Here is a 27,597-nt window from a genome sequence, read left to right as displayed (position 1 = left end):
GACCTACTTTATTTTTTTGCTTATGGATATTCAGTTTTCCTAGCACCATTTGTTGAAGAGAGTGTCCTGTCCCTATTGTTCAACCTTGGTACCTATGTCAAAGATCATTCGATCATATATGTGAAGGGTAATTTCAGGGCTGTCTGTTTTGTTCCATTGGTCTGTGTATCTGTCTTTATGCCAGTACCACATAGTTTGGGGTCCTATAGTTTTGTAAGATATTTTGAAACCAGGAGTGTTGAGGCATTCAACTTTTTTCTGTTTCAAAATTGTTTGTGCAATTCAGGGTCCCTTGAGATTCTACGTGAATTTTATATGTATTTTTTCTATTCCTACAAAAAAAAGTCTTGGGATTTTGACAGTGATTACATTGAATTTATAGATTGTTTTGGGTAGTATGGACAGTTTAACAATATTAAATGTTCCAGTCTATGAACGTGAGTATCTTTCCCTTTATTTTTGTTGTATATTTCTTTTAGCATTGTTTTGTAGTTTTGGGTGTATAGGTCTCATGCCTCGTTGGTTAAGTTTATTTCAAAGTATGCTGTTCTTTTTGATGCTATTATAAGTGGATTTTTTTCTTATTTTCCTTCTTTGATTGTTCATTATTGGTGTGTAGAAGTGCAAATTTTTGTGTTTTGATTTGAGTTATAGATATCTTTGAGCACCTAAAAGCTATGGAAAAACACGTATGTTCTCTTTCTGTCTTACATACACACTGTACATGCACAGTTTCCAGGGATCAGATACCCTCCGAAGCGTGTCCATACTCCCCAGGTTGAGATTTGTTGTTCATATTTGGGGGCAAGGGGTGTACTACTTAAATAATTCAAGGATAATTTGTTTATTCATAAAGTTTCCATACATTTCAATAAATACTAATAAGAAATGAACTCATTTAAAAAACAAAACACTGTAGAAGAAAGGACAACTCAGCGTCTTCTGAAGATCCAGCCGAAAACTCATCCTGTGCAGAATTCTGTTCTGTTTTGGACCCAGACCCTTCTTTACAGCACCACTCTGGAATGGCCTTTAGGCATCCAGTTGCTTAATCTCCAATCTTCCCTTTTCCCTCCCCTTACTTCTTTACCAGAGCAGCTCTAATGGTCTTCATCTACCACTAGCCAACATTTCTGTCACCCTAACTCGTACCACATATTAAACCTGCCACCAAAATGGCCATGGGTCATGTCTTTTCTCCTGCCTTTCCTTCTTCCCATCAAGTACCAAAAACTCTTGCGTATTGAGTGTGCGTTATCCATTTCGATCAGCCCCCTAGCCATTCCTGGTGTGAGTGATGTTCCAGTGCTGCTGGTAATATTTTCCCTTTTCACTTACCTCTCAGTTCCTAGTACCTCATTGATATCTGTTGTTTGTCAGGACATTCTTTCTGCTTGAATATATGTGGACAGTTTGTTCTTCTGGCATTGTTACAGGGGAGCTAGGAGCAGCCAATAGAAACATTTTTAAAACTTGCAGTTTGTTAGATAAAATTGAATTGCAAACATTCATCTTTAGAGCAGGAACTTTGCCATTTAGGTTTAGAAAAATACTTCCTACTTGTCCCATATTCTTTATGTATCTTGAATTGCTAGTTTTTAATTAATGCCAGTTGACTAAGCTTCGCTTAGGTCCTTTTTTGTTTTAAAGGATGAGTATATCTTTCCCTGTATGCAGTTAAGCTGTTTTCAATAAATTATGGAAAGAGGTACAAAGTATTAAGATAATTAAAATTTGTTTTATATATATATAAAAGAAATATAACAAGTTCTTTATATATATGTAAAACTTGTCTTGATTATCTTGCTACAATAGCTCACTGAAATATTTTTCCTCTGTTATTGCTATTACAATTATTTGTAAGTTCATTATAACAATATGTATTTAAGATTCTGATGGCAATAGGAAACTTCATTTTAATGATTTATTTATTTTTTTCCTAGAGTCAGATTAGTCAATGTAATAACGCCCTGGAGAACTCTGAAGAACTATTAGAATTTGCAACAAGGTCATTAGATATAAAGGAACCTGAAGAATTTTCAAAGGTACACAAAAACTGCATTAATACACTTAACAAGGAAAGTTGTATTTTTAAAAAGGCGTTTTTGTTTTTCTTTAGTTTTGGATGTCTTTACTGATTTCTAATACTAATAAAGGCTTGGGGTTTCTTGATAAGTAAAATGCTAGCTTATTCCAAAGCAAACACTTAGAAGTGTGTGTCTTTAGGGTCATCAACAAATATGTTTAAAAAGTGTTTCTGTGTTTCCGTCTATGAGCTGATTGGGAAAGCATTATCACTTTATGCATATGAGCACTGTAACTGTGTAACTTCTTATTGCAGATGAATGCCCCCACTGCTTGATTTAAGTAATTGAATGTTTTATTAAAACATGGAAATGTAGATCCTTACTTAAGGGATATGTTTAGTATAAAAATGTAAAGAGTAGAGCAAGAAGCCTGCTAATGTTTTAACTTAGATCCTGGTGTTTAAGTGATTGTAAATTCTAAATTCTAATTATTCTTTTAAGTAGGGTCGTTTTAAATGATTACCATTTTGTCAAATCAAACCCAGAAATGTAGAATATATTTTAAAATGATGTGAAAAGAGTTGGAAATTAAGCTATATAATTAGCAAAAATTACTGTGTAGTTATCAAGATAATTTGAGTTTGATGTTATTTACTTCACCTTTGTGGAGTATATAGTGAGCTGCATTGGTGTTAGAAAGGTAGCTTTATAATTGATTTATGCCTAGTGATTGTTTTCATTTTATGATTTTCTGTGAACTTGAAGGTAGAAAACACTTCCTTGAGAAGGTAACCTTTGCCACCTTACATCTTTGGATATTAAAATTAAACTTTAACATGGATATCTTCTTTTAAACAAATGAATCAAAACAAAAGTTCTTTTGCTGTAAGCCAATGCATGAATTAATCTTTAAATTTGGAGGTGAGTTGTAAAGACACTAATGCACATAAGTGGACTTATTATATAAGGAATTATGAGGGAAATGTACCATACTTAAAAGTACTTTAAAAGTATGATATGTTGGCCAGGTGTGGTGGCTCATGCCTGGAATCCCAGCACTATGGGAAGCCAAGGTGGGTGGTTTGCTTGAGCCCAGGAGTTTGAGGCCAGCCTGGGCAACATGGTGAGATCCTGTCTGTACGAAATACACAAAAAAATTAGCCGGGCATGGTGATGTGCACCTGTACTCCCAGCTATTTGGAGGCTGAGGTGGGAGGATTGTCTGAGCCTAGGAAGTCGAAGCTGCACCAAGCTGTGATTACGCTGCTATACTCTAGCCTGGGCAACAGAGCGAGACCCTATCTTAAAAAACAAAAAACAGTCCGGGCGCGGTGGCTCACGCCTGTAATCCTAGCACTTTGGGAGGCCGAGACTGGCAGATCATGAGGTCAGGAGATCGAGACCATCCTGGCTAACACGGTGAAACCTCGTCTCTACTAAAATACAAAAAAAAAAAAAAAATTAGCCGGGTGTGGTGTCGGGCACCTGTAGTCCCAGCTACTCGGAGGCTGAGGCAGGAGAATGGCATGACCCCAGGAGGTGGAGCTTGCAGTGAACCGAGATTGTGTCACTGCACTCCAGTCCGGGAGACAGAGCGAGACTCCACCTCAAGAAAAAAAAAAAAAAAAAAAAAAGTACGATATGTCACTTACTTAGAGGGCATTCATGTGATAACCTTAAATGTCTGGAACATAGCTAAGAAACATGCAGAAAGCAAAAGATGTCTTAGTCATCAAAATCAACATCATAGAGTTCATGACAAGAGTTAATGTCCTCTATTCAAGATCATTTCTCAGAACCTGTTCACTATTGTACTTGATACTACTATTATTTTCAGTATTTTTCGTTCTGTTTTCTACTTGTCAACAAATTAGCCTTTTAGTGGAGTAGGGCAGTTGTTAATGACAGGCATAGTCATAGCAGTAAGAATTACCAACTGACAGCCTGAGAGTGAGGAAGAAGACAGGAAAACTATAGAATGTGGAGACTAATACTCAAAAATGCCTTGAATCCAGTTGATTTAAGGAGGGACTGAAACTTGGGGAAACTATGATAAAAGTTTATTTCTCCCATGTTTCTCTTTCTGTTGACATTTTCAGAGTTCTTCTGTCTTCTTTCTCCCAAATGCTACCCTTTTCTGTTTCACTGTCCTTTATTCTTTCCAGCTTTGTTTCTGTTATAATTTGTTCCTGACAGATTATAAATTAGAAAGGTTCTGATAAAATAAGTCACATTGTGGTTTAATATGCCACTTTGCTTATTCTTACTATTTGGGTCTTGTCTTGCAGCAGTTTATAGTACTATTTAGTAGCTTAAACCATTTGGAGATGTGGTGAAATGAATTACAACCATGTGTCGCTTAACGATGAGGATGTCTTCTAAGAAATGTATCATTAGGCGATTTCATCATTGTGGGAACATTAGAGTATAATGGCACAAACCTAGATAGCATAGCCTACTACATACCTCGGCTGTATGGTATAGTTTGTTGCTTCTATGCTGCAAACCTGTGTAGCATGTTACTGTACTGAATACTGTAGGCAGTTGCAATACAGTGGTATTTGTGTATCTCAACATAGAAAGGGTATAATAAAAATACAGCATTATAATTTTATGGGACCACCATTGTATATGCAGTCCATTATTGACTGAAATGTAGTTATGTGGCACATTACTGTATCTGTCAGTGTTTCCTAGCCAGAAATCTGGGCTTATCATTTAGGAAAAATGCTTAACTGAGAGCTGCTTGCAATTATTTTCTTCATATGTCCAGATAATAATTTGATTTCAAGTAAAAAACTAAGTTCACTTTCCTAGCCAGCTACATGGACTACAGGCCTGCCTCAGACACCTAGTTGCTGAGTGAACAGGGAGAGATGACTTTGGAGATTATTAGTCTAGCAGTATATTGTTAGATGTCTGGAAAAAGAAATTCATTTAAGGTATACTGTTTGTGAATATCCCATATTAAAGTGCTTAAATGAGATTAATGTGAATGGCCCATGAGGACAAAAAGATAGCATAGGCTAAAATCGAGTGTCTTTTCATACTTCCATTATCTTAAAAAAGTATTTTAAGTTCTGATATTTAAATTATCACATTGCAGTATCTCAGCATGATAACTGAATGTGAAACTATGCTATTTACCAGCATTTTATACTCTCTGAAAGTAAACAAATACAAATAGCACAAATGCAAAAAGATTTTAGAACATACTTTCACTTTTTTTTTTTTTAACTGCTAGAAGTTTGGTTGTTAGTTAATTTATGCAGAAGCATCACCAGCAAATGGGATCCAGATCTTTAGCTTTATTCCTGGACTTAGCAAATTGGCAACATCCCACCAAATGTGGGTTCTCTGCTAATAGCTGGCCTGCAGAACACTGCTTGGATCCTTTACCAAAATTAGTATTTCTATTCCCACCCTGACTTTAGACCATGAATTCTCTCTATAGAAAGAGCTGACAATTTCCAAGTCAGTGTAACTAACTTGCCATCACAATCATGCCACATGTACTCCAGTTGTCAGACTAGAAGGGAGAAAATAGTTTCCTACCCATGGGGTCCCTGTAATGGAATAAAAAGTACAGTTAGGTGAAAGGGGAACAGTGTCGTCTGCCTTTGACCACAGCTGAAGAGGGAGAATGGGTTTAGTGTATTTCCCACATCTCACTCATAATGAATGATTCGCCTGCAGAATATTGTCCAGTGAGTGTTAGGCTCTGACCACTGGCAAGAGTGAACAAGAAGAGGAGTGGGTAGAAGCTCACTCAGTACTTTCAAGTAAGCAGAAATACTGCCAGAAGCCCCCTCTGTAGGCTGAAGTTAAGAATGTTAGGAGAGAGGAGAGGACCTTCAACAAAAGCATGAATGTTTCAGTTTTGAGGGCAATATAAAAAAACAGATCTAAATATTTGTTAAGCATAGGTCAAATTGTAGTTTTCACCTTAATTTCATTTCTTGGTGTTTGTGTCTTACAGAAATGCAATCTCCTGTACAGATATGTCTAATCATGAAACAGTTGCATGCAGTACTATATTTCAAAGTGTATTTCAAGTTATTCACTGTGGCTTTTGTGACAGATTCTTTCAAATGATCGTTTTTTGAAAAATAGTTCCTTTTATGAACAGATAAATATATGTCTGCCAAATACAAAACTTCTAATGTATGGAATTAACTGGTGTGCAATCTGTTTTTTTTTTTTTTCAAAGACTTATTTTTGCCTAAAAGAAAATAATGTTTTGAGGTTCTTTTTCCCTCTCCCTTTCTATAAAAAGAGAAATGATGACATTAAAGAAGAAAGAAACAATAAGATACTTTATCTTCAAAGTGCTTAATAAATTCACAGAAGAAAATAGTTTCTATATTCACCCGTTACAGATTAAGAACAAAAGAGATTGGGAAAAGATCTGTTAACTTTTTTCTGTGTGACTGGGAAAATATCTGGTTTGACTTCTTTAAATTTAATTGGCAGTTATGAAGATTGGTTTGCGATTACTTCTACTTGTACTCATATTACAGTTTCTCTGCATTCATATCAGAGATGGTGCCTTCCTTTCTCCCTCTCTGTCTCTCTTCCCTCATTCCCTCCATCTCTTAATTGTTTTTAAACTAAATCTTACAATTCCATTTCTTTAATCAGCCATAGAAAGGTGTCACCTGAGACCAAACTTCCTTAAGTAGAATTGTAATGCTGAATTTTGTCAAACATCTGTTTAATTAGTACCAGCTGATTCCTAGATTTACCACTGCTCTGTTGCCAACACATTTATTTGAGCCTCCATAATTCCAGGTAGTGAGTTATGAAGAAGCTGCAATGAATGTTTAGATTTATTTTCAGGTTATGGTACTGTATATTATTGAAAAGCTTCCAAGAAGCTTAGTTATATTACTTTACTCAACATCACTCTTTAGATCTTCTATTGAAATCCTTTCTGCCAATTTTGTAATTGACAAAAGTCACCATTCTTGAAATAGAGGAATAGAAACTTAGAAGCTGTATAGTGTTGTGTATCTTTTGGATACCTTTCTGTTTAGAGAGAGGAATTCTAGAAAAAAAAATTTTCTAATTTAAGACATTTCTTGAAATTGGGCCCTTTCAAAGAAATGTCTTCAGAATTTGAAACTCTGCCTTCTAATCATTGCTCAGAATAACTTCTTAAACCTCTCTTACATGTATACAATATATATGCAGTACAATTTGAACCTAAATGAAAGTGGAGCCATGGGAGTTTTCAGTTTTACCAGCTGGGTATATTCGATGTAAATGCATGGACAACAGTTTTTCCTACATTATCTGGCTTTTCATTTATTCCTTTCCTGGTTTTTCACAAACAGCATGGTACATGAAGTGATACCATAAAAGCTTTGCATGCATGCATATGTGCACACACACACTAAAAATTTTCACCTTATTAAATTTAGTAACACTTGACACAAAATTGAATCATTGTGGTCAGTTTAAAAAATGGTAATGGTCTTCATATCATTGGGTTATGCGAGGGTGATTTGTAATATTTCTCTGGGTTTGAAACCAATTAGGAAATAAGATAAAACAAAACTGATAAGAGGCCAAATAATAGTAAAAGGATGTTGGAAAAGATGGCTTTTGTTATTGGGCAAGTTTCCTGATAGTAAATACCTAGAATTAGACAGACAAATTCACCCAGGCATGATCAGCAGGGGCTGCCTCAGGTGATGGGCAGGGGAAGCCACTTTCAGTGAAAGTTATGGCACAGAGGGAAAGAACAGAATATATGTTCTCTGTGGGCAAGCAAGCTGCCAGAAAAAGCAGAAGGTCCTGAGCTACTCTTTTCTAGTTTCTCCTTTCAAACCCATTATCGGATAAGTCGTATCATTTTCCTAGGAGAAATAAGGGAAGGGAGATGCAAAGAGTAATCCTAGTAGTACTTGTTTCATGTCAGGTACAGAGAAGAGTCCTCTTTCCTTCCTTTAACACTTACATTAAAATCTTTGTTTTGTAATTCCAGCTTTAATGTCAGTAATTTAAAAAATCAATATAATTAACTTTTTAAACATTTTCTCTCTCTGGTACTACAGTAGTTTCGTGACTTAAGATACATACAGATCCTACAGAATTTGTTTGCTGTAGTATGTGGGCCTTGGAAATGATTTTCGGAAACATTAAGGAGCAAAATTCATTAGAAAAGAAATAGAATGATTAATATACAAGGTCTCAACTGATTAATAGTAGTGCTGAAACTGTATAATATGCTGATCTCTTAAATCTCAGTTCTGTGTTGCCTGGGCGCGGTGGCTCACGCCTGTAATCCCAGCACTTTGGGAGGCTGAGGCGGGTGGATCACGAGGTCAGGAGATCAAGACCATCCTGGCTAACATGGTGAAACCCCATCTCTAATAAAAATACAAAAAAAATTGCCGGGCATGGTGGCGGGTCCCGGTAGCTACTCAGGAGGCTGAGGCGGAGAATGGCCTGAACCCGGGAGGCGGAGTTTGCAGTGAGCTGAGATCGCGCCACTGCACTCCAGCCTGGGCGACAGAGGAAGACTCCGTCTCGAAAAGAAAAGATCTGAGTTCTGTGTTTTTGAGTAGAAAGGGTACTCAGACCAGAATGTTTTAGGGTGGATATAAAAATGACCAATAATGAATAGGAACAACATTAGAACTGAAGAAGAGAGGCCACAGAAGCATTGCTACATATATCTAATTAACATTCAAATAAATTTAATAATTATTAAGTATTACTATGTCCTAAGCATTTTTGCTAGGCACTGGGGATACAATGTTGAGCAAAACAGCCTTGTCTATGTCTGATATATTGTTAACTGTACTGGTTCTGTGGGGAAAAAAACTTTTGTTGGATATATTGTATGTAAATGTAAAAAGGACAACAGTTTTTACTTGTTTTTTATCATTTTGTATGACCATGCAACCCCAAGTAAATAGCTGAGTTCCCTTTCTAAACTTGTGCTTTCATTAAAAAAAAAAAAGACAAAAGAGATATATTTAGGTTTAAGTTGGTAGCATCTATGAAATCATCATGGAGAAAGACCCCATTGCTGGAAGTATTTCTCTGGTCTCTTTGTGTCTGGATTTCTGCCATTACAACTTTCTTTGGAGTAAAGATTTGTAGAATTGCAGCCTAGTTGTATTTGTTAGCAGGCAAGCTTTCAGAATTCCTTGCCCTATAGAGGCATATAGAGAAAACTTGGAACAACGATTATGAAGTAGTGAAAGAGATCTCCGAAGAAAAAGTAGAGAGTAAATCTGACATGTACAAGAAAACCATGAAGGAAGTTGTCCCATGAAGGAGGTTGGTTGCTCTAGTTGATGAGTATCAGACTGAATGAAAGTGGAGGTGTGTTTTGATAATATTAAGGTAAGAAAAAAACATTTATAGTCACCTGGAATTTGTTTGAAGTGTTAAATTTTCCTCCTAAAAGTTGATTTTTATGGGGTCTGGATTTTCTACTGTAATTCTACTATAACATCACATGAAAGCTTATGTGAACTATACACATAAATTTTCTATAGTTTGTGTTTTGGTGAATATGAACTAATCTATTGCAGGGTTTATATCCTAACTTTTCTTGCATGTCACTGCCATTGAAACTTGCATGAAAAGCACTAACTTGCCTTCTTTCTCTTCTCCCTGATTGGCTCCAAGGCTGCCAGACAGATCAAGGATAGGTATGGTATAAAACACATTTTTACTTAAGAATCGTTATTGAAGTCAGAAATGAAATTCAGAAATAGTTTTTAAATTAAAATTGTGTTAGTTAAGATAAAAATACCCAATGACCAAGTACAGAATAAAATGTCCCCTGTATATTTTCTTCGAATAACCATTGTATGAATAAGATTTTTTAAAAGCATAGTTGTGGATAATTATGTGCTTCAGAAGAATTTCATTTCTGGTATAGTAATATAGTTAGTTTTAGTTTTAGAACAGTTCTTAATTAGCTGTACTAATGAAGAAGGAACTATTTTGAATAACTTAAAAATATATACTCCTGGAATGTGTTTTTTGTTAAATTTAAATATGTGGGTCTTATTTTCTGTGAACTCACTCATTTTAAGTAGTCCTCAAGAACTAAAGCTCTCCTGTTTCACTGCCCTCCTGTTTAACACCTTTGTATTCTCATTCCATCCTGTTCCTGGTGCCATCTCTTTCTATTTCTAATGCCACCACTATCTGGTTAATATTCTATGGGAAGAGAAAATTAAAGATAATTATTAAAGGTTTTGACTTAAAAGGTCTTTCTTATTGATAAAGCCAGGCTTAACAAAAGAAATTTAGTATTTGTAATGAACATAGAGTGCTAAAGGAGTTGCTAGCAACATTTGGATCGCATTAACACAGATGGAACAGTTTGGATCTGCCTGTCTAGTCACTGAGTGTTGTCTGTATTGAGATTATAACAAGTTTTTTCATTTGAGGATCATGAGATTTTCTGAAAGGCACAGCTCTTCAAAGTACCACTCCAAATCCTAGGTTAAATTATTCTTCAGATAATTCACAAAAATTTTCATTATAGATTATGTGAAAAACAGTGCCTCTATTGTTAATCTTGGCTGAAAATTTTACTTCTGTGTTTCTCTCTCTTTTTTTTTTTGAGGCAGAGTCTCACTCTAGCACCCAGGCTGGAGTGTAGCGGTGCGATCTTGGCTCACCGCAACCTCTTCCTCCTGGGCTCAAGTGATCCTCCGCCTCAGCCTCCTGAGTAGATGGGACTACAGGCATGTGCCACCACATCCAGCTAATTTTTGTATTTTTTGTAGAGACGGGGTCTTGCTATTTTGCCCAGGCTGGTCTGGAACACCTAAGCTCAAGCGATCTACCCGACTTGGCCTCCCAAAGTGCTGGGATTACAGGCGTGAGCCATTGTGCCTGGTCCTATATTAGTTTTTGTAGTTTTTATATATTTTACATCAGGCAGTAGCTAAACACATGGATCACTCTTATAAATCCTGAATCTAGAAGGATGATTGTGAAAGTTTGGAGGTGAAAAATACTAGCGGTGTGAGGAATGGATGGTAGGTAGGTCAGTTTTGTGGATAAGGTAGATTTGGGTTGTGTCTGGAAATTGCTATGAGTCATCCATCTTCCTCCCTGGGTATATTATACTTACTGTTTAGCTACCTATCCCACTACATCCTGTTTTAGTTCCTAATTTTCTGAATTAGAAGTTACTTCCTTATCATGACCTTGCAAAATTTCTCCTTTTTTCAAGATTCTGTATGGCTCTTGGCATCACAGAATTTTGTCTGTATCCTTGAACTGTTTCTCTTTGCCCAGATTTGTTTATCAGGATTTAATTTTATGACCAATTTCAGTGGCTGTGTTCTTTACTGAAGCTTGGGTTTTTTGCCTCTTCTAAGCCAGCCTCGACTTGATTTCATTAGTATCCAGGTGATCTCAGGAATTAGGGTTCAGGCAAACTCCTGTGTGTGTGTGTGTGTGTGTCTGTGTGTGTGTTTGCATGTTTGTGTGTTCAAACCCTATAGCATTTTTGTGGTCCCCTGCAACATTTTTACTTCCTGCCTGAGGAACATTTCTGAGTCTCAACTTAATTTTTTTTTTTTTGAGTCTTGCTCTGTTGCCCAGGCTACGGTGCAGTGGTGCAATATTGGCTCACTGCAGCCTCTGCCTCTTGGGTTCAAGTGATTCTCTTGCCTCAGCCTCCCAAGTAGCTGGGATTACATGCACCTGCCACCACACCCAGCTAATTTGTGTGTGTGTGTGTTTGTGTTTGTAGAGATGGGGTTTCACCATGTTGGCCAGACTGGTCTCGAACCCCTGACCTCAAGTGATCTGCCCGCTTCTGCCTCCCAAAGTGCTGGGATTATAGGTGTGAGCCACTGTGCCCGGCCCTTCAACTTAATTTTTAAAATTTTGATATTTAGCTTTATAATGTTCAGGTTTCTCCGATGTAGTTTTTGGTACTCCCCAAAAGTGAGCTTTTAGAATTCCATTACCATTTAAAATATAAAAATAATTTAAACATATAGTCGTAATAAAATGACTACTTTAGCTATTTTCACCAAGTAAAGAAAGGATTTTTCTTTTTTTTGGGTGGGGACAGAGTCTTGCTCCATCACCCAAGCTGGAGTGCAGTGGCACAATCACAGCTTACTGCAGCCTGGACCTCCCTGGCTTAAGGGGCCCTCCCTCCTCTGCCACCTGAGCAGCTGGGACTGCAGGCACATGCCACTGTGCCCAGTTAATTTTTTGGTATCTTTTGTAGAGACGGGGTTTCGCCATGTTGCCTAGGCTGGTCTCAAACTCCTGGGCTCAAGCGGTCCTCGCCCCAGCCTTCCGAAGTGCTGGGGTTACAGATATGAGCCACCATGCCTGCCCTAGGATTATCTTTTTATAAGGGCATAGATGGACTTTAAGGGAGAATGTGTAACATATCTGAGCAAGGAATCAAATATAAAAAATGAAAATATCTGCGAAAACTCATTATTTATCATTTGCTATGGTAAAAGTTACGCAGAGGAACAGCAGGATTAAGAGAGAAAACTGAGGATAGAAATAAGATAATAGCGCATCTCTACAACTTTATAGAATCACTGGCGTGTACTTCTGGGGACTTAATAATATTGGAATATGATTAGTTGAGGTATATTGCAGGAGTTATTGGTTCTTGAAAGAGAGGAGTTATGAAAGAATCAAGTTAATTAGGTAGTTTGAGGAAATTAAAACTATGTTTTGTAGTTATTTTCTCTTTGCAAAAATCAGAAGCAAAGGATCCTTGAATTTACCTTGTGCTAGTAGAAATGAACTAAGAAAATCAAGGGGAATTAAAACATACCTAGCCTCATGGATCCTGTGGTATAGAGAATTATCTAATTAATTTTAGATGTTTAGTTTGGGCTTTGAGGCACATGTCTAAATACATGCAGTTAAAGTTTAATCTTCTGAAAGATTGTAGCATTGTTGCCCATCTAAAATGATTCATGGAAACTTAAGTTTTCATTGTCTAGAAAATAAGAGTTGTTCTTGTTTTTTTTTTTAAAGCTTTGATAAGCCTTTCTAATGCATTTATGGGGCATATTCTTTTTCTTTGATGTCATGGTGATTGAATCAAATCTTACAGGTTTAAGGTTTTAAGTTCTCTAAAATACTTTCAGATTTTTTTCTCAACATTTCTCAGTAAACATTTTAATATTTAGTCAGGTTTTGAATGAACCAAGTAGGTTCTAACCTATTCACTGATTCAGTGAGCATTTATTAAGTACATATCTGACTGTAGCTCTTTCAGATGTCCTTGAATCAAAAAATACTTGGGGCTGTAAAGAATGACATATATAGGACTTAGTATTTGTTCCTTTTTATTGAAATTGTATTATTTGAGAGACAAACAGCTGCGCATAATATGCATGAAGTAATCAGAATTATACTTGGCATATAGTAAGCCTTCAGTCAGTGTGAATCCCCTTTGCTGTAAATTATATTTCAGTATAGCACTTTCTTCTTGATAAACACAACTGTTGTTTACTCATTGTTACTATTAAATTATTACTAGTTTTGAAATGAAGTAAAATAAATACAGAAACAGTTTGACATTTTTCATCCTAAAATAAGTGAATATAGCAAGTTTGACATCTTTCATTTCATTAACTTCTTGTGTAGATTTGGCAGATCCAATTGATTTGGCAGATCCAATTGACTAGGCCTAGTATTCCCCTTGTCCCACCAGCTCTGTTTCCTTCCCCTTCCAAATTGTGTACTAGGAGGACAGTGTTCACCTGTAGTACTTCTGATCATTCTTGAACCAAAGATAGTAAGGGGCTTACTTTGTGATACTCATGGAAATTTATTGGAATATGAAAAATTGAAATTAGAGATAAAATTACAAATTAATAGGATTAGAGGATTTCTTTTAATCTCCGGTTTTAATGGACTACAGACTCTCTGTACTTTGGATAAAGTGACTTTATTCTTTTTGTTTTTTCCCTCCACATTCATCTAGTAAATGTTTATTGAATTCCTATTATTTCCATGGCATATAGTTTTTCACAGGGCTGTTTCTTATAGTAGGCTTCCCTGTAGCTGATGTTGATAGATCAGAGTGACACCTAGTATGGTATTCATTGATAATGATTTCACTTCTCTCCTTTCTTATCCATGGCCTGTCTTTAGCAACTACCAAACTATACAATATTAGGTCAATCTACCTCTACTCTTATTTGAGGGTACATGGAGTAGCTCTTGTTACTAGGGAGAATGTTTGAATCAGGGTGTGATTCAAATGAATATAAATGAATTTAAGTTCATTATCTGGCATATGAAAACGAGTAAGGCTGGCATCAGGAAGTCATTAAGATTGAGTGTACAGAGGTTCAGATGAGTGTTGAGTCTGGTAAAGATTATTTTTATTGGATACTTGTTATTATTTGTATATATGCAATTTAATAAAAATTGGGAGGAAAGTTGCTAACCAGTTGTCTTAAATGTCTTTAAAAAGACATTTTGTAGTTTTTTATTTAGTTAATTTTGAAGACTAAGAGCAAGTTTCTATTTCACTTTTATTAGAGTCTCTGAAATTATTAGTGATATAATTTGTATTTTCATTTTATAAATTAAATATGATTTGATACTTCCTATTCCTTTATTTTAAAAAGTATGTTTGTGTTTACCATAGAGTCACAATGGCTTCAGCCTTTCGCCTTTCTTTGAAACCAAAGGTCAGTGACAACATGACTCATTTAATGGTGGATTTCTCACAGGAAAGACAGATGCTGCAAACTTTGAAGTTTTTGCCAGGTAAATACATGTACTACATGTAAAGTTTTGTATAAAAACTTTTTTTTTCTACAAGATTTTTTTGCAATGAACATTGGTATGTAAATATTAAGGAAGTACAGTGTGATTTTTTTTTTTCACTCAGCTAAGGAATAATTAAATTTGGTAGTTTTTTTTTATTTTTAGAGATTTTATTGATAGTAAAAATTGCATTTTAAGAATCCTATCAAGGAATCTCTTATTGTTAGCTTGGCAGAGGGAAGCAGTATGGTGTGATGGTTAGCAGTGGGTCTCAAGGCCAGACTTCTTAGCTTTGAATCCTATTGCTTACTTGCCATGTCATCTTGAACAATTTACTTAACTTCCTTCATTTTTAACATCTTTAAAATGTGATGATATTCTTCTAGGGTGTTTATAAGGATTAAATAAATTGATACCTCTAAAATATTTATAATAGTACCTGCACATAGTTAAAATTCAGTGAATGTTAGGTGTTATTATTATTATTATTGTTGTGGTTGTGGCTCAGATGGAACTTTATCTTCAGTATATGTTAACATTGTTTTATTAAAGTACTAATACGAGGATATTGCAGTAGCCAAAACTATTTGTGATTGAGTCCCAAAGTATTCACTTATATGAAAGAACCAATTAAGAACCAATCTTAATCTGTTTTGTGTTGCCATAGCAGAAGGCCTGAGACTGGGTAATTTATAAAGAAAAGAGGTTCTCTAGGCTGAGAAGTTCAAGACTGGGCAGCAGTGTCTGGCACCTTCTGGTGATAGCCTCATGCTATGTCAAAACATGATGGAGCACAGAAGGGGAACCAGACACATGCAAAAAAGGCAAAACAAGAGAGGCAACCTCATTTTGTAAGAACCTTTTTTCACGGGAACTAATCCATTTTTATGAGAACTAACCCAGTCTTTTGAGAAAGACATTAATCCATTGTAATGACCTAATCACCTCTTAAAAGTGCCACCTTCCAACACTGCCATATTGGTGATCAAACTTCAACATGAGTTTGCTGGGGACAAGTCAGGAATATGACTTACAACCTTTTGGTTAGGTTTTTTGTTTTTTGTTTTTTTTGCATCATGTTGCTGATAACTAAAACTATTTAGATATGGTGATTTGAGGGATCAAGGAATTCTTGAAAGTGACATGTTTTTCTTACAAGTACTTTTTCTTTTGGAGGCTAGCTATTTTTCAATAGAGAATGTTGATTATATGGAACCATTCTTTTTTTCCTTGAATATATGGTCAGGGACTTTAAAATATGATTGGAAAAACAAGTTAGTAGTTCTAACACTATAATGGAACCTAGGAAGGGTAGCACAAGTGAAATACTAATTTGTGTGATACAGATTAGAAGTTCTAGAGGAGTCCATAAAAGGAAAAGATGAGAGAAGGAACTGTAGTTGTAGAGGAAGAAAGTGTACTTGTCATTGGCTATTTACCTAAACACTGGCCTTTCAGAATTTCTATATTTTCATTCACAAGGCTCTACTTGAGAGTGAAACTGATATTAAAGCAGGAATAAACATTTTTAAAAGTTTTTTTGATTACCATATAATTTAAAATGGTTTGTTTTTTTCATTTTGACATGTAGAATTTCATTGGTAAGAAGCTGGATTTTATTTTAGTTTTGAAAATTTGAGGTGGCACAGGTTACCAGTTAACTGAGGTTTTACTTTTCAGTAGAACACTCTTACGTTCACTTGTGGGAGATAGGGACTTAAATTTCAGACTAGGGAATATATCTCCAAATGTGAGCTTTCTTAAGAAAGGAAAATAGGAAATATGTTTAGAAGTCACATTAACCATATGTCTCTACTTACCACCAGTGTGACTCTAAAACTTCAGAATTTCACCCTTCTTCATATAGCTATCAGATGTAGAACATTCTTAATATAATTTCCATCTGAGTGGAGAGCAAAGAAAAATTTCAGCAACCTAGAGAGGAAAGTTGTCCTTTCCTGCTTATCTGTTTACATATTAAAGTTACTTTAGTATTTTTGTTGGAAAAAGGAATATATGCATGTGATAAACAGTTGAAGTCGTACGAAAGAGTATAAAGTAGCCCTCTCATCTCAGACTGCCAGTTTTCTTCCCTAGGAGCTACCACTGTTAACTAGCATGTGCTTATCTTTCTAGAAACAGTCTGTGCCTTTGTAAAAGTATCATCATATAGACAGAATCATGTAATTGGTTACTTTTGGTGATTTCATGTGATTAAAGCTAACATATAATTCACCTCCTTTAAAAAGGTGGAAGCACATAGTACAGCAAGAACTCAAAGAAAGGAAGCATACATATACATTGTTATATAATTTTGCTTTGCCACTTAACAGTATGTTGGAGTTCATTCCAGATCACTGTACATCTACTTTATTTTTTTTTTCATGACTAGATAGTAGGAATGTAATTAGTTCTGGATGAGTATTTAGGTTTGTAGTCTTTTTATTAGAAACAATGCTGAAATGATCAAATACTTGTATATATTTACAGAGAGGTGACACTATCTCTTGAGGACAAATTCCTGGAAGTGGAAGTGCATGTTTATTTTAAATTTGAGTAGATTTTAAGTTGTCAAAGAGATTTCACAGTTTATATGTACTGGAAAATATTTGAATGCATGTATTGTTATACTGCTGCAAACACTACTGTCAGGTTTTTTTTTCCTATTCTAATAGGTGACAAATATATTGTGATTGCTTTAATTTTCATTTCTTTAAGTATGAATGAGTTTGTGCCTTTGTCATATTTTCATAAGCCACTTTAAAAATGAGCTCCCTATTTATGAATTTTGTCAAATTTTCATGGGATTGTTAGTCTTTTTATTAATGAAATGTGGGATAGGACCTTTTAATACATTAAGGAAGTCAACCTTTGTCCTATGTGGTGTATATCCTTGCTCACCTTGATCATTTGCCTGTTGAATTTATGGTGATTTTTTTTCCTAGCAAAATTTTTAATTTTAGTGCAGTCAAATACATCACACTTTTTTTTTGTGACTCTTAGATTTTATAAAGGTCTTACTTAGAAAGACTTTCACTATTACAAGATTGTAAAAATATACATATTTTCTTATATTTGCAGCTTTTTAAAAATAAACTTTAGTTTTAGAGCAGTTTTAAGTTTACAGTAAAGTTGAATGAAAGGTATGGAGATTTCTTATACACCTTCACACATGTGTAGCCTTCTTCACTATCAACGTCTCCCACCAGAGTGGTATATTTATTACAATTGAACCTAAACTGACACATCATTATCACCCAAAAGTCTATAGTTTACATTGGGGCTTCCCTCCTGGTATTGTACATTTTATGGGTTTGGGCAGATGTTACTGACATGTATCCACCATTGTATTATCATACAGAATATTTTCACTGCTCAAAAAATCTTCTGTGCCCCACATTTTCATCGTTCCTTACCCCCAATCCATGGCAACCACTGATCTATTTACTCTCTCCATAGTTTTGCCTTTTCCAGAATCTTGTATAGTTGGAATCATATAGTTTAGCCTTTTCACATTGCTTTCTTTCACTTAGTAATATGCATTTAAGTTTCCTCTATGTATGTTGATGACCTGATAGCTCATTTCTTTTTATTATGGAATAATAGTCCATTGTCTGGATGCACCATGGTTTATTGGTTTATTCATTCATACACTGAAGCACATCTTGGTTACTTCCAAGTTTGAGCAGTTATGAATAAGGCTACTATAACCATCTGTATGCACATTTTTGTGTAGACATAAGTTTTCAACTCCTTTGGATAAATGCCAGTTACTGAATAGTATGGTAAAAGTTTGTTTAATTTTATAGAAAACTACCAAACTGTCTTCCTAAGTGTCTGTACAATTTTGCATTCCCACAAGCAATGAATAGAATTCTGTTGCTCCACATTTTCACCAATTGGTGGTATTGTGGTATTTTATTGTTTTTTTAAATTTCAGTTTCCCTAATGACATATTATGTGAAGGATCTTTTAATATACTTACTGTTTGTCTGTCTTCTTTGGTGAGATGTCTGTAAGGTCTTCGGCCTATTTTTTTTACATTGGGTTGTTTCTTTTCTTATTGTTGAATATTAAGAGTTCTTTGGGCTGGGCGGGTGGCTCTCTGGGCGATAGAGCGAGAAAAAAAAAAAAAGGAGTTCTTTGTAGTCCTTATCAGATGTTTCTTTTGCAGATATTGTCTCACCGTCTGGCTTTTCTTCGCCTTGAACGATGTCTTTTACAGAGCAAGATTTTTAATTTTAGTAATAATGTTTAGTCTATCTTATTCTTTCATGAAGCATGCCGTTCGTTCCTTTGATCTATTTGTCTCTTCTTTCACCCACACCACGTCTTGGTGACTGTAGCTTTTTTTTTTTTTTTTTTTTTTTTGAGATGGAGTCTCGCTCTGTCACCCAGGCAGGAGTGCAGTGGCGTGATCTCCGCTCACTGCAAGCTCCGCCTCCCATAGTATGTCTGAGAATTGACTAGTTTCAGTCTTCTAACTTTGATCTTCTTTTTCGGTATTGTGTTGCCTTTATCTGGATCCTTTGCCTTTCCGTATAAACTTTAGAGCCATCTTATTGATATCCACAAAATAGCTTCCTGGGATTATGATTGGGATTGCATTCAATCTGTAGATCAAGTTGGGAATAAGTGACATCTGAAGAACATTGAGTATTTCTATCCATAAACATGGAATATCTCTAAGTTAGTTCTTTGATTTCTTTCATTATACTTTTGTAGTTTTCTTCATATAAACATGGAACATATTTTGTTAGATTTATATCAAAAGATTTCATTTTAGGGGTGCTGATGTGAATGGTACTGTGATTTAATTTCAAATTCCACTGGTTCATTTCTGGTGTACAGGAAAGTGGTGGAATTTTGTATATTAACCTTGTATCCTGCAGCCTTGCTGTGATCACTTATGTTTCAGGAGTTTTTTGTTGGTTCTTTTGGATTTTCTACCTAGATGATCATGTCATTTGTTAACAAAGACAGTTTTATTTCTTCCCAATCTGAATACCTTGTATTGTCATACTGCATTACCTAGGACTTCCAGTACTATGTTGGAAGCAGTGGAAAGAGGGGGATCCTTGCCTTGTTTCTGAACTTAGTGGAAAAATTTTGAGTTTCTCCCCATTAAGTATGGTGTTAGCTGTAAGTTTTTTTGTAGCTATTTCTTAACAAGTTGAGTTGAGGAAGTTCACTTTTGTTCCTATTTCACTGAGAGGTTTTATTTCGAATGAGTGTTGGAATTTGTGAAATGCATTTTTTGGCATCTATTTATATGGTTGTGAGATTTTTCTTTTTAAGCCTATTGATGTGATGGATTACATTGATTTTTCAAATGTTGAACCAGCCTGCATACTCGTAATAAACACCAGTTGGTCAAGGTTGTAATTCTTTTTGTTAATTGTTGGATCTGATTTGCTAATATTTTGTTGAGGATTTTTCACATCTAATTTATGAGACATACTAGTTTGTAGTTTTCTTTTGCAGTAATATCTTTGTCAGTTTTGGTATTAGGGTAATGCTGGCCTCATATAATGAGTTAGGAAGTATTCTATTTTTCTCTTCCTCAAGAGATTATAGAGAGTTAGTATACTTTTGTCCTGAGAATAATGGTAGAATTCACCAGTGAACACTTTTATGCCTGGTGCTTTCTGTTTTGGAAAGTTATTAATATCGATTCAATCTATTCAGATTGTCTGTTTTCCTTCTGTGGGTTTTGGCAGATTGTGTCTTTCATAGAATTGTTCCTTTCATTTAGGTTATCACATTTGTGGACATAGAGTTGTTCATAGAATTCCTTGATTAGCTTTTTAATGTCCATGGGATCTGTGGTGATGCCCCCTCTTTCATTTTTGATACTAGTTATTTGTGTCCTTTCTTTTCTTAGTCTGACTAGAGGTTTATTGATTCAATTGATCTTTCAAAGAACCAGGTTTTGCTTTCATGACTTTTTTTCCTTTGATTTCCCTCTTTTCAGTTTCATTGATTTCTGTTCTTGTTTTTTTGTTTGTTTTTAGACATAGAGTCTTGCTCTGTTGCCCAGGCTGGAGTGCAGTTATGTAATCATAGCTCGCTGCAGCCTTGAACTCCTGGGCTCAAGGGATCTTCCTGCCATAGCCTCCTGAATAGTTAGGACTACAGGCATGTGCTACCATGCCCAGCTAATTTAATTTTTTTTTGTAGAGAGAGGGGGTCTTACTGTGTTGCTTAGGCTGGTCTTAAACCCCTGGCCTCAAGTGATCTTCCCACCTGAGGCTTCTAAAGCACTGGGACTACAGATGTGACTACTACACCCAACCTGATTTTTGTTCTAATTTTCATTATTTCTTTTCTGCTTGCTTTGGCTTTATTATTATTATTATTATTATTATTATTTTTAGTTTACCAAGGTGGAAGCTTAAATTATTGGTTTTAGATCTTCTTTTCTAATATAGTCATTTGTCAGTCGTGGGGATACATTCTAAGAAATGTGATGTTTGGCAATTTTGTCATTGTGCAAATATCATAGAGTGTACTTACCCAAACCAAGATGGTATAGTCTACTATACATCTAGGCTATGTTATATAGCAGATTGCTCCTAGGCTACAGACCTGTACAGCATGTTACTGTACTGCATACTGTAGGCAGTTGTAACACAATGATAATGATTTGTATATCTAAACATATCTAAACTTAGAAAAAAATACAATCAAAATATGGATTGTAATTTTATGGGACCACTTTTGTATATGTGGTCTGTCATTGACCAAAATGTTGTTATGTGGCTTATGGCTCATGACCATATGTGCATGCAGTGTTATAATTTCCCTCTAAGCACTATTTTCATTGTATTCAACAAATATTGGTAAGTTGTGTTTTCATTTTCATTTGGTTCAAAATATTTAAAAATTTCTCTGAGATTTATTATTTGAGTATGTGTTGTTTAGAAGTGTAGTGTTTTTTTTTTTTTTTTTTTTTTTGGTTTTGTTTGGTTGGTTGGTTGGTTTTTTTTTTTTTTTTTTTTTTGGAGACAGAGTCTTGCTCTGTTGCCCAGGCTAGTGCAGTGGCGTGATCTCAGCTCACTACAACCTCTGCCTGCCTGCCAGGTTCAGACAGTTCTTCTGCCTCAGTCTCCGGAGTAGCTGGGACTATAGCACGCCCTGCTAATTTTTATATTTTTAGTAGAGGTGGGGTTTCGCCATGTTGGCTAGGCTGATTGAGCTCCTTATCTCAGGTGATCCGCCCCCACCCCAAAGTGCAAAGATAACAGGCATGAGCCACCGCGCCTGGCTAGAAGTGGGTTGTTTAATCTCAAAGTATTTTGGGACTTTCCAGCTATATATCTTTCTGTTAAGTGATTTCTAATTTAAACCTTGCATGATTTGTGTGCTTTTGAGTTTGTTAATGTGTGTTTTATGACCCAGAATGTAGTCTTTATCTTGGCAAATGTTCCATAGGAGCTTGAGAAGAATGTGTATTCTGCCATTGTTGGATGAAGTAGTCTGTAGATATCAATTATATGCAGTTGATTGATAGAGTTGTTGAGTTCAACTATGTACTTAGTGATTTTCTGCCTCTCTCCCATCACTTGTATCATTGCTGTCATTTATTTCACTTATGCAACAGTGTATATAAGCACATATATATACCACACACATTCAAATAAATAGTTGCTCTTATTGTTTTGAATTGTTACTGGTTAGATCAGTCAACAATAAGAAAAATAAGTTTTTATTTTACCTTCACTTATCCTTCTCCAGTGCTCTTTGTTTCTTTCTCTTTAAAGGACTTTTTAAAAACATTTCTTACATAGCATGTCTATTGGCAACAGATTTCCTCAATTTTTATTTGTCTGAGAGAGTTTTTATTTATCCTTCACTATGGAAGGATAATTTCAAGGTATACAGAATTGCTCCTCTATAGGTAAGGTCCCCTCCTCCGCCCCCACCTGGTGTCTTTCAAGTGTTTTCCTTGTCTTTGATTTTCTGTGGTCTGAATATATTCCTAGATACGGTTTTTGTTTGTGTATGGCAGGGAGCATTTATTTTCGTTGATGTTCCCTGAGCATCCTAGATCTGTAGTTTGGTGTCTGACATTAATTTGGAAATTTCTCAGTCATTATTGTTTCAAATATATCTTCTGTTCCTTTCTGTCTTCTCCTTCTGTAATTTCCATTATACATATTTACTTCTTTTGTACTTCCACAGTAAATTTTGGATATTATATTCTGTGGAGTTTCTTCCAATCTTTTTTGTCTTTGCTGTTTCATCTTACAGGTTTCTATTGAGAGATCCTCAAACTCAAAAGATTCTTTCCAGTCAGCTATTAAGTCCATTAAATTATTCTTAATTTATGGTACAGTGTTTTTTTCTTTGTGTGTGTTTCTTACAATTTCTAACTCTCCACTTATATTGCCCATCTGTTCTTTTATGCTGTCTTCTTTCTCCATTTTATGCTGTCTGCTCCCTCCATGAGAGCCCTGAGAATATTATAACTGTCTTTAACTATTGGCCTGATAATTCCAGCATCTCTGCCATATCTGAGTCTTATAATTTTTTCTTGATAACCCGATATGTATTGGGTTAAAGAAGCTGATGTAAACAGGCCTTTATTAATGTGGTAGTAAGGTGTGTGGGAGGGGAAGCATTCTGTAGCACTATAATTAGGTCTCAGTCTTTTGGTGAGCCTGTGCCTCTGGACTGTGAACTTCACAAGGGACTTCTCAGTTTTCCCCACTCCTGACTCCTGGATTTTTCAGTGGAACAGGATGGTTGGAGTGGCCTGCGGTTGGTTTGGGTATTTCCCTTTGCCCACATGGAGTAGCTGATTGGAGTTGGATATTTCCCTTTCCCCAGGTCACTTAGGCTCTGATAAAACCTCAACAGATTAGACTATGATTAAATAGTTTCTCTTAAGGGAACAGAAGCTCTGATGTATTTCAAAATACTTCCTTTTCTCCTCCCCCTGCTGTGGAAGCATAAGGGGATTTTTCTCCGTTAGTTATTCATGGTGGGAACCTGGTAAGCTCCTGGAGGTAAAACTCAAATGTGTGGGGACACTCCTGTAACTGGTCTCCTTTGAGTTGGACTCTCAGACATCCTGCTGTACTCCTTAAGTAAGTACAATTTCAATTAATATTTAAATAAAAATGTGGCCAAGGGATTATAATCTCAAGCATTTGAGATAGTTTATTTCCCTTTCATTTCCAAATGGAGTTTTAAGGAGAAAACTCAGCTTAGTAATATCAGAAAGGCTTTTCTAATAGCCACAACTGACTATGACAAGAGCAATTTTAGGAAATAGTAACTTTTCCCATCACTAAAATAATTCAGTAAGAAGCTTGACAGTAGCTTGAAGCCAGTGTTGTAAAGGGAATCCATTCATCGGAAGATATTGTCCATTGCTTCTCAAACTTTAAAGTGCATGCAAATCAACTGCAGATTCTGATTCAAGAGTCTTAGTGTTGGACTTGAGGTAACATAGGGTTATTTTTACACACATTCAAGGTGAGAAGCACTGTCTTATAAAAGCTCAGCCATGCAACACAATAAAATTGTTTTATGCTGGATTTTTTTTTTTTTTTTTTTTTTGCTATGGTAGAATCCCTCCAGAGTATGGTAGTTATATGGTAGTTATAACAGTCTATGGTAGTATATGAGTCCTCTTCTTTTTCTATTTGAAATTTTTGAAGTTTTTTTTCAGATTTTACCCAATCTCTTGCTCTGGCTTTCATGGATTCTTTAAGGTGACATTGTTGCTTATTTCTAAAGTTCCCATCATTTACAGTTTTTTATTGTTTGAGAAAGGGTATTTCTCTGTCACCCAGGCTGAAGTGCATTGGCATCATCATAGTTCACTGTAGCCTCCAACTCCTGGCTCAAGCAGTCTTTCTGCATCAGCCTCCTGAGTTGCTAGGACTACAGGTGCATGCCACCACACCCAGCTAAGTTTTAATTTTTTTTTCTTTTTGTAGTGATAGAGGTCTCACTGTGTTGCTCAGCCTGGTCTCGAACTCCTGGCCTCAAGCCATCCTCTAGTTGTGGTCTCCCAAAGTGCTGAGATTATAGGTGTGAACCACTGCACCCAGCCATCATTTCCACGTTTATATGTGTGTTCTTCTTATTGGTCATACTTAGGTCCAAAAAAGTTAGTTTACCAAACACAGACTCTACTTTCCAGGTTATCAAATTATCAGTAAGGCAAATTCAGAACTTTTCAGAGATTCTGCCTTTAGGTTCCTTTAGGTTTCCAGGTCAGTAAGGGTCCTATCATTCATCCCTTTGTGTTAGTTTTATAGATCACTCGTTTCCACCTGACGAGGTGGAAACTTAACTTTCATATGTGTTATTTTCTTTTCATTATTATTTGGATATCTTTCTGCATGTTACTGCTCTTCGATTTTATATTTTTTTATATACTAATATATATGGCCTTAGCTTAGGTGCCTTTCTTTAAGAATAGTAAAGGCTGTTGTCTCTAAGTCAAACTGCTTATATTTAAATCCTGTTTCTTCTTTAATTGTCTAGCAGTGCAATCTTGGGCAAGTTACTTTGACATCTTTGAGCCCCTAATAAAGATAATGATAATATAAAGTTTAAGGTATTGTAATGGTAAGGATTAAAGTGGAAAGCACTCAATAAATGATGGCTATTGTTACTACCATTATTCTTTTTTAGTTTTCTATTTAACTTATGAAGAAAACTTTGTTTGATTGTTGCCTTTGATATTGTATTTTTCACTTTGTATTTATCTCAAGTTCACTTTTTTAATCACACTTGGAGAATTTACATGTTGACTTACAGCAATTGAGGCTTTAACTGTTGTTTTCTCCCCCCTTCTCAGTTTTCTCATGTGAATAACTGATACCAATGATAACATTTTTTCCCATAATGTTTTCTGTTGTAAGTAGAGCTTTTCCCCCTAAAATCCAGTGTATATATCTTCATTTTCTGTATCTAGGTTTCCCATCACTTCTAAATTTTGACAGAGTGAAATATTACTACTACTTTGATTAAAAAAATGACTTAAAACGCAGTCTTCTCACCCTTACTTCCCTTCTTTTGGGCTTTCAATGATGGCTTAACAGACCAAGAGCGTGCTTATTGTACGTCAGGTAGATTGCATGAACAGTTAAGAGTTCCCCTTTTGGCAAAATGAGATATAAATAAAAAAAAAAACCCAAGAATCCTTTTTGTGGAGGAGTTTTGTCCAGAAGGAAAACTGCAATAGGATTTTTTTTTTTCTTTTAGACAAGGTCTTGCTCTGTCGCCCAGGCTGGAGTACAGTGGCACAACCACTGCAGCCTCAACCTCCTGGGCTTAAGCAACCCTCCTGCCTCAGCCTCCTGAGTAGCTGGAACCATAGACATGCACCACCATACCCAACTAAATTTTTCTGATTTTTTTGTAGAGATGGGGTCTGACTTTGTTGCCCAGGCTGGTCTCGAACTCTTGGGCTCAAGTGATCCTCCTGCCTCAGCCTCCTAAAGTTCAGGGATTACAGGCATGAGCCACTGTGCCCAGCAGAAAAATATAATAGGTTTTAAAAATTCATGAAAGATGCATTTAAATCTCTAATTTTTAATATTTTATAGCATAAAAATTTTCTATAAGATGGAATCAAATTAACTTATAAAATGAAGAAATATCTTTATCTCTTAATTCCATAAATGCCACTATAATCTATCCTATAGTACATTATATGTAGTAATATTAGTTATGGACATACCTGAGTCTTAACAGTGGAAGTAATGATGATCAATGATAATTACAAAGTCATTATCTACTGTTAGCCATTTTTTATGCATTGAAATTTTGACTTTATATCCTTTCTCCTTTCTAGAGCTAAGAAAAGAAATAAGTCTGGCAATGCTGATGCCACTTATCCTTTTACATTCAGATGCAGATAAAACATTTAGTAAATTCTTCAACTAATTTCTACACTATTGCTAGTTAGTCACTGTTGCTTTATGGAAATATGTAGACAAACATGTGGATTGCTTTCCTTTCAAAGAGTTCTGCATCGCCTAAGTAATATTTTTATGTTATAAGTACACTATCTTTCATCTTCCCCTGAATGTGTATGCCGTATTTGATGAATTGTTTTCTTACTTCTATATAGAATCTAGAGTGAACTTCCCACGTTAGCTCCAAGTCAACCTAAATTTGACATACCACTCTTAAATTATCTAAATATTCTTTGTCCTTCCCACGTGTCACCACTTTCTTAGTTTTTTTTTTTTTTCTTTTTAACCTCAGTTTTCATTTTGTTACTTGACTTTCTTTTGGGGACCATTATTCACAAGAAAGAAGAATCTGCCTGCCAGTGCAGTCTTACTAGAATGGCAGCTGAATTGAGATATAGATAGTAGGGTGCTAACTAGTCCTACTCACTAATTAAGTGACTTTTTTTATACCAGCCTCTCAGGACTTTCAGTTGCAGATTTATGACTCAGCAAAATTTTCCCATTGCTACAGGCCATAGGCCTTTACATTTCCTTACATGTAGACATAACAGAGCATATTAAATTCATGAATGCCTATATAGTCTCTTCTCTTGGCAGTGAATAGTCTACAATTCTTATGTTTCAGTAATAAAGACTAACAGATGTTACGTATCATAAGGACAGAAATCCTACAAGACAGATGAAGGAAACTGATGGTAATGACAAATAATAAATGCTTTTTTGGTTGTCAGTTGTCTTACTAATAAATTATATCCAATTATAAGTATTTATTGTACAATTACACATGCAGAGTTTAACTTTGGGAAGATTCTAGTTAGTGGAAATGGATCATCCTTTCCAAGTCAAATTTTTTTCATCTTGATGTTATTTTACTG

At 35.5% G+C, this 27,597-nt stretch overlaps 1 protein-coding gene across 5 annotated transcripts in view; it reads left to right on the top strand.

The window, feature by feature from the left end:
• FSD1L (fibronectin type III and SPRY domain containing 1 like) overlaps positions 1-27,597 on the top strand; it is an 89,820-nt gene that overhangs the window by 24,881 nt on the left and 37,342 nt on the right. For all 5 annotated transcript variants that reach the window (XM_050761848.1, XM_050761845.1, XM_050761849.1 and 2 more), the window contains 3 exons: positions 1,944-2,045; positions 9,675-9,697; positions 14,659-14,780. In XM_050761848.1, coding sequence (XP_050617805.1) covers positions 1,944-2,045; positions 9,675-9,697; positions 14,659-14,780 — 247 coding nt within the window. The remainder of the gene's footprint in view (positions 1-1,943; positions 2,046-9,674; positions 9,698-14,658; positions 14,781-27,597) is intronic.

The sequence above is a fragment of the Macaca thibetana genome, chromosome 15 (assembly GCF_024542745.1).
Source record: "Macaca thibetana thibetana isolate TM-01 chromosome 15, ASM2454274v1, whole genome shotgun sequence".
NCBI lineage: Eukaryota > Metazoa > Chordata > Mammalia > Primates > Cercopithecidae > Macaca > Macaca thibetana.
The sequence above is the reverse complement of the archived record's forward strand: the minus strand, read 5'-3'. Positions and strand labels throughout refer to the sequence as shown.